Source organism: Ambystoma mexicanum, chromosome 11, assembly GCF_040938575.1.
Source record: "Ambystoma mexicanum isolate Mex_15411 chromosome 11, UKY_AmexF1_1, whole genome shotgun sequence".
Taxonomy (NCBI): domain Eukaryota; kingdom Metazoa; phylum Chordata; class Amphibia; order Caudata; family Ambystomatidae; genus Ambystoma; species Ambystoma mexicanum.
In genome coordinates, this window is record NC_090934.1 from 997,462,137 (window position 1) to 997,476,150 (window position 14,014).

At 46.1% G+C, this 14,014-nt stretch overlaps 1 protein-coding gene across 1 annotated transcript in view; it reads left to right on the top strand.

The window, feature by feature from the left end:
- The window catches only part of RASGRF1 (Ras protein specific guanine nucleotide releasing factor 1), a 670,043-nt gene that overhangs the window by 417,085 nt on the left and 238,944 nt on the right, over nucleotides 1-14,014 (top strand). The window contains exon 6 of the mRNA XM_069624182.1: nucleotides 12,018-12,097. Coding sequence (XP_069480283.1) covers nucleotides 12,018-12,097 — 80 coding nt within the window. The remainder of the gene's footprint in view (nucleotides 1-12,017; nucleotides 12,098-14,014) is intronic.

Below are 14,014 nucleotides of genomic sequence, written 5' to 3' on the forward strand. Positions count from 1 at the left end.
TTGAGCACTGCCGGCCCCACCTTGGGTGACCAAGCATACAACCAGAAACCCTTAAAAAAACACCTTGACACCTTCTTTCCACCACTGACACTAATGGATCTTGGAGCTGCCACCCCCAAGCACAAACGGTCCCTATGTGGACTGGCACGAAGTCCCACTGCACCAAAACGAGAAATCTAGCTAACCTCTGGATACAACCAATCCAAGCAGATCTACCCAAGAAGAACTGGGGCACAACCCACACACACTCTGCACGCATACACAGACCCAAACGCACTACACATGCACCTGGGCAACAAACACGCACAGTAGAATCCCAATCAAAAGAAAACCCTACGAATCCCAGTTTGCTGGCCACACCAACTGAGCCATAAGACACCTTGGATATCATCAGAATCCTGCACTAATACACTCCAAAATGGGCTACCGGCAAACTGCTGGAGAATTAATGTTGCCAAATTCCCACAAGAAAATACACAAATGTATTGGCATTCACGGTGAGAAAGGACAGGTAATCAGAAAACCCTACAACGAGATGGTGCTAACTCATCCCTCAAATCTACTCCATCCAGATCACCTACTTCTGGACCTCAATACTCTATACCACTCTTGGGAATGGAAACACTCCTGTCCAACTAAACCCAACGGACACCCCACTGGACACTGTAACACTAAAGAACTGACAACTGGGTGTGAAGGTGTCCCAACCACACCAGTACTACGAACAGCATGCGGACAGTGTACTGCCCCACACCTGTTAAACCTACCCAGTAACAACAATGGGCTACTCTTCTCAACATACTCATAACATCATCTACCAAATACATAAATGGGTCACTAGTCACTAGACTCACCCATGCTAAAATAACATGAGAACGCAACTCACATCCAACACGTTCAATGGGTTACTCTACTTACCCATACTCACCCATACTGGGACTTCAAAAACATGCGACTCACTGCCACACAACATCAATGGGTTACTCTACTTACCCATACCCATAACAATTCATCCACACATACACATCAAGTCAACCCCACCCATACTACAGTGACAAAAGCCTGCAACTCATATCTACTTCAAAATCAATGTGAAGTCACACTCACATATACAAAATGAAATGTGTTAACAATAACCTAAGACATAATGCCCCAGCAAGACCTTCTAATGAGCTAGAGCATGTCTACAACCTTTCATAACAGTGGATTCACTAATATTGGCACAATCTAAAAGTCCATGGGCCTCATTACGACTTTGGAGGTGGCCATGCCCTTAATAAGGCCATGGCTGCCTCCAAAATCATGTCTGGGTCCGGGTTCCCTGAATGGGGAAATACCTGGCCATTCTGAGTATGGAGGGCCCGGTATTTCCTCCTTCAGGGAACCCGGGCCAGGTCCTTCCCCATTCCCATTCCAGCCCTTATAGGGCTCAATGGGAATGGGGAGGGAACTAACAACAGGCCCATTACGAACGGCCCTGTTGTTAGCTCCCTGGACCCCTCGCGGGACCCGCTATGGACGTCTGGAAAAACCAAACGTCCAGAGCGGGTCCCGCGAGGGGACCTCGTAATAGTGCGGAGTGGGTTTAACAGCGCCGGCACCATTCCGGCGCCGTTAAACCCATTCCGCACAAGTTTTAATGAGGCCCCATGTTGCTTGTTTGCAAGATGCAACCTAACGTCCTGCAAATCCTCCAAAAGATGTTAAACTAGCTCGTGCACAGCATCACCTCAAAGTAGAAACATCCACTCCCACCAAGCAATTTCTAGTGCTAAAAGTAATTTTGCAAAGCTGCAAACTAACGACCTCAAAAACCCCCAAATGATTATTTCTATTAATGATGTAACCACAGTTATCATCACACACACTGTGCTTGTTATGTTCAAAAATAAACTGTTGTCATCACACACACTTGAAACAACAAGCAAAGACTCACACCACTGACATCACAATGTCGCACAAATCGGTTGCTCCTGAAATTCCTAAAAATAATTCGATCTTTAACATTTCCCCAGCAGCACTTAAACAAAACTCTACCTCCCTATGCAACCACAACAATTACATATATAAGACACCATAAACTGCTAAATATCCACCGATAGAAATCCAGCCTCACGTCATCATAGGCCAACTTCTTGGTATTCGACATGCCCGCAGACAAAATCACTGCACAACTCAAAGGCTGTACTTTGTACATTCTTTAGCAGTACTTCCGGAGCCTCCAGCATGACTGGCCCTTTTTTCCCCCCGAAATTCACTTTTTCAAAGCTGAGTCTGTCCTTAATCCATGTGGCAGTCCTTGCTCCAAACAAATCATTGTGCCGTCTCCCGCAACACCCAAAATGCCTTACAGCTGAAACCGTTCATCGCTCAATGGCCTGCAGTCAGGCCTGATCAAGGCAAGGCTTGCTTCCTGATCATGATGTAGCACGTTAGTAGGTGCTTTACTCACAACCATCGTTGGTGGCTTGCATCATACCAATGGCCTCCGAAGCTCTGCAGGTGAGGCGTTCACGTTCTAACACAGTCACCAACTCCCTCAGCGCACCCGCTTACATCACCATTTCCATCCTGAAAGCGGGGCTGCGCAGAGCTCTGCAGCACCAACAGCCGCAGCAGCTGGCCTGAGAACAAACGTGGTGTCATCACCAGTTCACTACCTCCTTTGGGCCATGCAGGGCCCTAAACAAGCCTTACAGGAAAGGCTTTTATTACGGGCTTCACTCAAACTGCCGACTTTCCAATACAGGAAACTCAGCTCACTTTGCAGCAATACGGGAAACTTCGCACAATTCCCCACGCCATCACGCAACGGAACAGGGGATCTTGACACACTTCCCCAGTGCCTGACTCACGGCAGATGTGACTTTTTTCCACTAGTGACCTTGAAAACACTTTTAAAGACCTCCATTGAGATCCACTCCATTCCTGGTCACTCTGGGAACAGGAGACATAACTCTGTCTCTGAGAAATCCAACAGTTCCGGACACTCAGGGTGTCAGTCTCACAGGGGGTCTGCTGAGGTGCTGAAAGAACAACAGTCCTTGGTATGTCTGCTTCCCCAGCACCAACCACAACAGTCACTGGTTCTGCTACATCAATCTTTACCACTCTTACTTCACCTGAGTGCCTTCCAAACAGTCTCTTTTTTCCCCCTGAGTGGTGGGACTCATCATGGGGGGCGGTGGGCTCCACCTACTTTCCTTTGGTCTCTCTGCTTCCTGCTCTGCACTCCCCACAGCAGTCCCCTTTCTCCTCTCCCTGGTTCTCATTCACACAGGTACCTGTCTTCTCCTGGGTTCTCCAAGGTCCTCGCAAAGACCAGCTCGTCGCCAATTGTTATGTCCAGTAGTCAGGGTACCTACAAAGGATACACTGGTAGCCAGCTGTGATCCTCAGGTTACTTTAATCAGGTTTGATTACAAGGAGGTAGGAAGTACAGTACTAGGGAAGCCCACTGGTTCCCACCACCCAGGCTACATCATTACCATCTGCCCTGGGTGAAATCTCATACACTAAGCATTCCAGTCAGTCACACTCCAGCATTCCATTCATGACCTCAGACCTGCAGACCCACAGCATGCATTCAGGGAGAAGGATGAAAGATTAAGAAAGAGGATTAATAGATAACAGGTATACCATTCCTAACACCTCCCTTTCTTCCATCCAACCAGACAACCATCACAACACACCTCCCTTCCTTCCACACAGCCTGACACACACCTCAAATAACATGCACCCAACCCGATTCCGAAAACAAGGGAAGGTTGGACCGTGAAACCCAAGCATCACACAGCACTGCACTGCAGTGATCAGCTGTTCCCAGCCCTGGAAGACTAAATGCAGAATTGTATTGACCAGCATTGGTCTCAGACGTAAACAATGACAAGTGACGTCACGGAGTGAAATATTCACATTTTATTCTATCTGTCTTTCCCAACTGAAGAAAGTGCACCAACAAATAAGCATTTGTTGAAGATATGTTCTAATAGCATTGCTGGCTAAGTATAAAAGGTATGCACCGTTCATATTTAAATATCTTTAACAAAACATTTTGGCAGAATGTCAATATGAAACATTTCATCTGTTCCTGCTAAAGGTGTGCTGCAGCATCATGGCTAAGCCATTGGTCTTACTGCTGCAGGGCCAGTGTTCGAATCCAGGTAGCCACACTGTAAAGTGAAAGCAGCATGTGGGGTTCTGGGTTTTAGCAAAATGACTCTGACATCAAGGTGTGGATGAGTAACTTCTTAATCAGTTTCCAAGTGTAACATCCAGTTTCTAGAGTCATTATTCATCAGATGGTAAAGTCCAGTTCTCATAGACAAGCACCGGCATCCTCTCTCTCGGGCTTACATCTTCAACTGCCATCTAGAGAACACCAGTCACACATACACATTCTAATCTATAACATTCCAATGTCAATCATAACACTCACTCCAGATTCCACTGGGATACAGGAGAAGACCAAATCCTTACATATCTCCCCTCCTTAGAGATATCAAAAACACGACCAGTTAACACAAGCATGACAGCTATATAAAAAACACAAACACCTACAATCTCACCAAACTAAGACATTCTGCTAACAAACTTCCCAAATGCCACTAGGATGCAGGAGAAGACGAAATCCTTACACAGCACATTTAAAAAAAAATCCTTTAAAACACACAACCGTCAACCCGCATGTCCCCTGAACTTCAACCCTGTATAATATGTGCAAATAATGTTAAAGCTTTTGCTGAAAAACCCTTTTCAAAGAACTTGCAACATATGGAGCAAAAACCCCTTTCTGTGGTTGTGTGCCACTTTTAACAGTAACATCAACATAGGTCAAGTGGCTTTTTCATTGGATGGGGGATAGCTCCACTACTTTTTCCTGCACAGTTTGACCACCTATTGGGAAGTTCCTGCAGAATGGCGGAAGCTAGCCCATGCGCGTGCTGTGGTGCTCCAGGAATCCATTGCGTGAGTTTATTGCGAGACAGTTAGGGAGTTAGGGAGCATCAGCATACGGTTTGCATTTGCCTAAAACGTTCAAACATTCCTATTAACAGATATGTATCTTTTGATCTGTGATACAGGCTTAAAATTCGGTTGAGGTTAAGATTAAGGTATACCTTCATGTTTTGTTAATTGTGAATATAAGGTCCAATAAAAATGTCACAGTAACATGCACAGTGAAACTACAGTGGCTTAATAAAATCATACAAAAATTAGATGAAAAGTAATTCATAAATAGATGGAGCACTATAAATCCAGCAAAGTTGCCTCATATCAAATGAACAGTTATCACATATCAGGGTTATCAGCAGGAAATACAGTGACAAAGTGCTTCCATTTTAAAGTGCATCGAGTTTCATGTGGTGACTGAGATAGGTTTCCCTCTACCATACTGGTCTTCCTAGAACACTTTAGAAAGTTTTAAAGATGTAGAGCGAATGGACTGAAAAGGTATAGAATAATGTTGGTTTTAAAGTAAGTAGAGGCTATGACAAATAGTATTGAGACAAGATAAGGCAAGTTAATGACTGAATTTGAATGATGTGGATGAATAAGGAAATGAATGATTGAAAGTGAAATAAGCTTTTAATTTGTCCTGCCTCTCTTTTCTTCTTTTTTTATTATAGAGAAAGTATGTAAAGAGAGAAGGAATTTTATGTTTTCTTTTCTTTCTTGTCAAACCAATAAAACATTGAAAAAAAGAACACTTTAGATACCCTTGGGTGGAAGTGCCTTCAATTTGTAATACAATACAATGTTGTGCTATTAACTTGGCTACTGAATTTTGTGATTGCAATATGCTTAAAGAGTCCAGCTCCTTTTCTAACTGTGATGCTGGAAATGCCGTTTTGAGTGAAAGGGTCTCCTAGTCCTTGTCCTATCACTTCTCTGTGTGTGTTTTTCTGTATGTTTTCTGCCTCGAGGTCCAGTGTGGACCTCTGGAAGTGCAGCTTTCCATTTTCCTTTTGGTGAACAACACCTATGGGATACCCTTATGGCACCCTTCGGTGGGGGTAACACCCTTGTATCCCTTGTGTGTATTTTTTGGGCACCTGTGTTTTGCTCACAGAGCAGGGTATGAGCTGGTGGCAGCTACATGCTGACTTGACAGTGGCTCTGAGTGTCATCCATTTTTGGGACACCCGGGGCCTGCCCTAGGAATTCATGGATTCCTGGACAAAGGCAAGATGCACCGTGTTGCCTCTTGGTTTCTATTACCTTTACCCCTTGATCCCCAAAGTCCTGGGAAGCTCTGACTGTCCCTTCTCCCTGACTGGCTGTAAGGTGGAATACCATATATAGCTCTGGAGCTGCCTCCTTCCAGATTGGCAGGCTGGAGCCTGTGTGTTGTTGGTACACCCTTGCGGTGGCACCTGTATGAATGGAGTCTGAAGTCATCTCACATTCTGTGTTATGGGTATGTGGTTTTGGTTGTGTGACACAATGCATGGGCCAGCCCTGACTGAAAATGGAGTTAATGCAGTGTAGTGTTCTGAAAGGCTGGGTGCCTACTCCAATCCACATTCCGTGTTATAGGATCTGGTTTGGGTGAATGGCCTGAATGCCTGTGAACCTGATTGGCTGCCTGCCTGCATGAATGCACTTGTGTATGGTTAGTTGACTGACCCTGGCTTATCCTGAGGAGTGAATGGGGAAAGAATATGCATAACTAGGGAGCTTTCACTCACCAATTTGTTCTGAGGCTGAAGCTGAAACCTGAGCTTGAATCCTGGGTCCAGTCAGAGGAAGGAGTCTGAAGCTGCATTTCTTCAAGGAATCCAAAGACTGCTGAGCTGACCCAAGGACGGAATCAAGAGAGGACCTGGGTAGGCAACCTTTTCCCAAGCTACAAGGGACCATTGTGCACCTACTGCTCTTCCTCACAAGTACCCTGGAAGCCAGTCTTGTGTGCCTGCCGTCTGGAGAAGGGGTCTTCATGAGTCCAGAAGAGGAGTGCTTGGACATCTCGATGTGAAGAAGTCCAGTTGTGTCGCCCAGGATCCAGAAGAGTGTTTGTGGCTGTTGGAAACCAGATTGCTACGCATCGCCCAGATGAGGGAGTACCCTAGCATAGTGCTGCTTGACTGCCAGAGCTGCGAACGTTCCAACTGATCAAAGAGCCTTTCAAGGAACATCCCTGACACGACATCTGACCACTTTTTCCCCATCGAAGATCTCAGTTCGTTGTGTGCAGAGGATGGTCTGCCGGTGGGTTTCCGGTCACGAAAAACCACAGATGTCCAAAAGGGTCCAGCCTTGGTTAGGGGCCATAGTCCAGTCCAGTGGTCGAGTCCAGGTAACCAGAAGCAATCCAGCGGTCTGTGCTATGGCTGCAGCACCGAAAAACTAAAAGTTGGTAAACCACGAAATCCTGAAACCCAACACCTACTTCTTCCACTGTACCCGTTGTCACTGAAAGGCATTCAAGGTCCCCAAGGGTCTTATGCTCTTCGTCCAGGCCGTTTCAGAGTCCACCACAAGTTTCACCTTCGTGGGACATCCACAGCCGGAGTAACAACCCATCAATGGAGACCACAGCGAAGACCGAAAGTGCTGCCTTTCCGACACTGCCTGGTTCTTCCTTTTCTCTTGGCCTCGACATGCCGGTGACTCCTTCTTGCAAAGAGCGTTCATCTTCGAGGGGACCCATCGAGTAAAGCCAAGAAACTTGGTTCTATGTGAAAATACCTCTTTTTAAAGGTCTCAAGAGAAAAAGAGCGATTTACATTGACCGATTTTCTTTTGATCGGAAAACTGGCATTTTAAAGGTATTTTTCTCTTGAGACCTTTAAAATGCAGTTTTCCTTTTTTTATATTCGGGGGTTTCACCCGCGAGCCCTCATTGTTCCTCACCATCATCCACACCCCCAAACCAAAACACATGCATAGACACAACACATACACCAACATACACACACCCACAAACCCCCATCTCTCAGCCCAAGCCCCCACACCCAGCCTTCCATCCTAAACCTCCCACCCCCACTGCCCATACCAAAACACAAACATACAACACACACACACGCACCCACACAATTACCTGTTCTCCTGGTCATGCGCTTCCGGGTCCCGACCTGCCTGTCAGCCCCTGCGTGCGCTCGTGTGCAGCAGGGGCGTGAAAATTCGATGTAGAAAGACTGCTTCATGCGGTCACAGACCGGTCTTTCTAAATGGGTCTCTTAGTGAAACGATCTTTTTAAAAAGATCTTTTCACTTAGGCCCAGAAACTCCACCACTTCGCCTGCCAAGGCGCCAAAGGTACTGTGATGAGGAAGAGTATCTTCCAGTCTCAGGAATGATTCAGGGGTCCCAGATTCGTCTTGGATGCTGTTCTCCTGTGGCAGCTCAGGTACTTTGGGGTGGTGAGACCTGTAGAAGTAAAGGAGAACATTATTGAACATTTATGGACTGGGCTGTAATAGACAAGATAAGGTACACCCTAAAGTTTCCCTTGCAGGTTGCCTAGGTGGGGGCTATCCTCACAAAGTATGACTATTTAAGTCTAAAGAAAGTATACTGCCTATATTCTTCTTCCTTACTCTATGCAGTTACGGTATTGTACGAATTTACAGAGTTTGAAAGTCCGACCCCACCAAAAAACCTAAAACACACATCACGAAAAGTTCGGACTACCAAAAGTCTGAAATTTTCGTTTTATGTGTTTAGGTGTTTCGGTGGGGTCGGACTTGGGGCTGGGGGGGGGTGTTCCCCACAACACCCTGCTCACTACAGTGAGCGGGGGTTGCGGGGGACACCCCCCAGACTCCTGCCAAATGAAAAAAGAAAAGGGGGCTGCGGGGGTGTTCCCCGCAATATCCTGCTCACTATGCTATACAGTATAGTGAGCAGGGTGTTTCTGGGGACACCCCGTAGCACACCCGAGGAAAGAGGGAAAAAAGAAAAAGCAGGGGCTGTGGGTGTGTCCCTTGTGACACCCCGCTCACTATACTTTACAGTATAGTGAACGGGGATTGAGGGGGGAAACCACTGCAGCTTCCAAAAAAAAAGAAAATACCCTTCGTCGCCGGTTCCCGATCACGGAAGTGAAAGGGAACTGGCGCTGCAGAGACACAGCACGTCTTCGAAGGTAAGTAGGGTGGGGGTATGTTGGGGGCGTGGCTGGGGGTGTATTGGGGGTGTAGGTGGGCGGTGTGTTGTGTGTGTGGGTGGGGGTGTGTAGGGGTTTTAAATGTGTGTTCGCATGGGAAATGTACGAACCTTTTGTGGTTCGTACATTTCACATGCAAACGTTTCCGTCGCTGACTTTTCCGCGATGGAAAAATCACGTAGAAACGCAGTTACACCTTGCTTAGAAATTGTTATGCTTTTTAAAAAAAAGCTGTCAGCAGTTGGTGCATTGTTAATGAATCCAAGTATTATGTGGATTCACATAGAGTATAAATATATATTATTGTCATTGTCAGAAAAGTGGGCTATTTATTGATGTGTATATTTACCAGAACCTTATTTTATATAAAGAAGATGTGTTATCACCTAACATAGTGTGTGGACATTTCTGTGTGGGGGGCTTGGGATTCACTGTACTTAAGAACCAGCCTGCATCCCCTCCTGAGAGCTTAAGCCTTGGTTGCTCGTGCATTGCTACCATATAGAGAACCTTGGCTGGGGTGCTCTGTGCCTATACCATAAAAGAGGGCAGAAGTACAGATACCCCCTCCAGTCTTTTAGCTAACCATTATGCTGCTTCCTATCGTGAATATTTCTGGTTGACTGTTTGCTCGGTCTAGTGATGACATTTGGGGCATTGCTTAGTGCCACAAGCCCAGTTTACATCAGCAGATCAAAGACATGGGTGAACATTTTCGTTTTAGGCACTCCCTCATCCCTGCTTCATTGCTAGAAAATCCTGTATAGTATCCTCAGGCGGTCCGGTTTTAGGACTGCCCCAGCACTAATCCTGGTGGTTGGAGGGCAGAAACATGCTCTGTGTCCTGTATCCCAGACACAATTTAATTTCATGTGGCTTGTGTATTTAAATAAGCAGTATGTTGGAGAGCAGGTGTTGGAGACCACTGAACACCTCAGGATTCATTGCAGCAGTTTGAGCAATGCTCGAAACAAAGCCCTTAGGGCTTATGGCAACTTGGAGTTCAACTCTCTGGATCGCTCCAATGTTTGGGACTGTTTTATGCCAGGCAAAGATATTAACATGATATATCATTTTATACGGTTCTGGATATTTATATGTGATGTTTTTACAGATTTAATAGTTTTGTGATGTTTTATGGATTTAACAGCTTTTGTTGTAATCCTTTTAACCACGGGGTGGTGTGAATTTTTCCTTTATGTGTATTTTTAACCTCTTTTTCCTTTTCCTTTTTGTAATGATAAAAAAGTGCATATTTGATTTTTTAAGAATGTGTTTGACTTGTCATGCCAATAAAGTCCTCTGTATCGTGATGGGTAGGGGCAGTAGAGGGTGAAATCAGGAAGTCCGAATAAGAAGGCAAGGATGGTAAAGGAGGATGCAGTGCCCAGGTTGTGTCTCTTCTCTTAGTAGAAAAAGTGCACAGCATCATCTCTGCTTGTTGCATGATAGAGGCAGGGGCACAGGCACTGTCTCTGCTTTGGGAGTGATTAATGTGGGGGTGCACAAGCCATGTCTCTTCTTTGGGAGTGATGGAAGTGGAGGGTGTGCACAGTCAGTGCGGGTCATTACATCTCTGAAGGTCAAGAAAAGAAATGCTGGTATTTCCTTATACTAGCACTTTTCCGGACCGGCAGAGTACAAGTGTGCCGGCGGGTGTTACCTGACTTACCTCCAGCCAGGAGCTGGAGGTAACTCAGGTCCCCACAGGCATTAAACAGCTGGGACTTCTGGAAATTCCCCCCATGGAATCCTGCTGTAAAGGGGACTTACCGGTATTCCCGCCATCTATAATATCCCTGTAATAGCGGGATATCCCACCGGAATTACCGGCGGGATACCACCAATCTTCTAATGACCCCTCCTCTCTATGACCGATAAAGGTGGACAAGAAGTGCCTCCTTAATGTGAATTTTTACCATTGGAGGAGTGCACAGGCAGTATTTCTCTGCAAGTGGTATACATCGAGAGGGGTGCATAGGCAGTGTATATTCTCTATGTGCACAGGCAATGCCATTTCTCTAGTTGGAATAGAAGTGGAGGGGTGCATATTCAGTATCTCTTCTTTGTTAGTGGTAAAATGTGGTATTACACAGGCAGCGTCCTTCTCTGTAAGTAGTAGAAGTACTGGGGTTCCCAGGTAGTGCCTCCCGTCTCTGAGTGATATATGTGCACAGGCAGGCAGTGTCTCTTCTCTTGTTGTGGTACAAGTCAGGATGGTGCACAGGGAATGCTTCTTCTCTGTGAGTGATCAAGGTGCACAGGTAGCAGCTCTTCTCTGTGAAGGATAGAAGTGTAGATGGCACTTGCTGTCCCTCTTCTAGGTGAGTGGTAAAAGTGGGAAGTGTGTAGGGTGTGCCCCTTCTCTTTGAGTGAAAAAGGTGCACTGGCAGTCCTTGTTCTTTGTGAGTGCTAAAATTGGAGGGATGCACAGGCAGTGTCTCTTCACTGTGAGTGATAGAAGTGGAGTGGAGTTCAAAGGAAGGGTCTCTTGTATGTGAGTGATAGAAGTGGGGGGATGCACAGGCAGTGTTTCTTCTCTGGGTGTGATTGAAGTTGAGGTGGTGCACAGGCAATATCTCATTGTATCTGATGCAGAGACCTGGACACAGCAGTATCTATGCTCCAGTAATGGAAGTGGTAGAAAAGGTCCACAAGCAGTGATTCAGTGATAGAGGGGAAAGCATGAGCCTAGAGATTCTGTCTGCTCTATAAGTGATTCATGTTGTTTGCGTGCCCTTCTTGGTGTCTGCGTTTATGAGTGATTGGTTACGAGATATGTACTGTTAATGTTTGAAGATTGTGGCAGACATACACAGGTCTCCCCATCCCCTGTCCTGACCCTCCCCCACCCCACGTGCCTCCATTCTCTCCTCCATTCTAACCACTGCTCTCTTTGTTTCAGTGAGACCATCATGTTCCTGCACCAGATCTTCTACCAGGGCCTGAAAGCCCGCATCTCCAGCTGGCCGACTCTCGTCCTCGGTGAGTACTGCTGCCCCACGAGTTGGACCGTCTCTGCCCTTCTCAGGCATTTAGTAGCATTACTGAACAAAAGGGTTAAGATCAGGCAGTGCTCAGTCCTGGAATTGGAGCACTCATTCTCCAACAAGCCAAAGGCAGCGTAGGTCATTCAAGAGCAGCAGTCGCACAACAGCTACTGTCACAAGCATTCAGAAACGGACACACTCACAATCAGTCACAGGAACACACACTACAGCTAACACAAGAACTTTCACACTGCAGGCTAGGGCAGGTGGAGCCAGGGAATTCATGAGTAGGGCGAGCCAGGGCCAAGTCTGAGGGCCTGACCTGGCTCTAAGAACCAACCATGAGCTGAGCCATGAGAGTACCTGCATCAATCTTGGAATGTTAAGAATGTTAAGAATATTTAAGCAATATTACCCGAGCGGGAGGGGGGGGGATTATTGGGTCCAGTTGATGATGTCCCTGGGCATTACCTGTCCCGTGTGAGGGCAATATTGCTCTAAGTACCCCGACAGGTTGTACCAAGGTAGTTAAAGTATTCGCCGTTTCTCAACTTGAAAAATACTACAAAATTAGATGGCCGCCATGGATCGGAAAGAAGTGAACTACACATAGTCCCTTCTCCCTTTCCATTTTTTTTAATTGATTTTTTATTTAGTATTTATATTGCGCTGGTAGCTCGCAAGCCTCGGGCGCAGATACAAGGTCACAGTGGACAGACAGACAGCGACTAGACATGAGGATCGGAGGACCATGTAAGTTTACTCTGAACTAGGCATTGACGAAGAAGGTTGTTTATTTGAAAATGTGGGTTTTCACCTGTTTGCGGAAGCAGATGTAGTTAGTTTCCAATCTTATGTGGTCTGGGAGGTTGTTCCAGAGAGAGGCTGCGATGGTCGGGAAGGATCTGCCTAGGCCGCTTTTGATTTTGTATGGTGCCACTGTGATTTTACCAAGGTTGGATGATCTAAGTGTTCTACCAGGAACATATGGATTAATCCTGGTTTTAAGGTAAGCAGGGGCTTTACCATGGATACATCTGTGCACGATGGTTAGGGTCTTAAAATGTACCCTGTCCTCGATCTTTAGCCAGTGGAGTGCCCTTCTGGAATTGCTGATGTGCTCTGATCTGGTCTTGAGCTTAACAATTCTAAACGCATTGTTTTGGACAACTTGGTAAGCTTGCAGACACTGCTTGGAGGCACCCAGGACTAGAGTGTTGCCATAGTCAAGGCGTGACATAATAGCCACTCTTGCTATGGTTGCGCAGTTTTCCTCTGATATGAAGGGTCTGATGGCTTTTATTAGTCTAAGATGGTATGCACAGTTTTTTTTTATATATTGCTCTTGGGCATCTGCCCCAAGTGATGCTTCCAGCATCATCCCGAGGGTTTTAACCTTACATAGAACTGGGATGGGTGTGTCTTTGATCAGGAAGGACTTATAGGAGAAAGATAATTTAGCTCTAGCTGAAGATGAGCCAAATAACATGAGCTCAGTTTTTTTTCCATTAAGGGACATCCAATTGGAGTCCATCCATTTCTCCACGCTGTTGTAAATCATGGTGAGTTGCTCACTGTCTTTCTGATAGTTGTCACTTAACTCAAACACCAGCTGTGTGTTGTCAGCGTAGTTTGTAAAATAGGTGTTGATGTGATCGAGGACAAGGCATAGGTACCTCAGGTAGAGGTTGAATAGCAGTGGTGGCATGCTGGCCCCTTGTGGGACTCCAAAGAGGATTTCCTTTTCTAAGGAGAACTTGTCCCCCCAATGGACCCTAGATATCCTATCTTTTAGGAAAGACATTATCCAGCCGATGGCTTCGTCAGAGCAGTTGGTGGTCTTTTTTAGTGCTTTCTGGAGTAGGTTATGGTCGAGGAGGTCAAACGCAGCACTGAGGTCAAGGAGAATGAG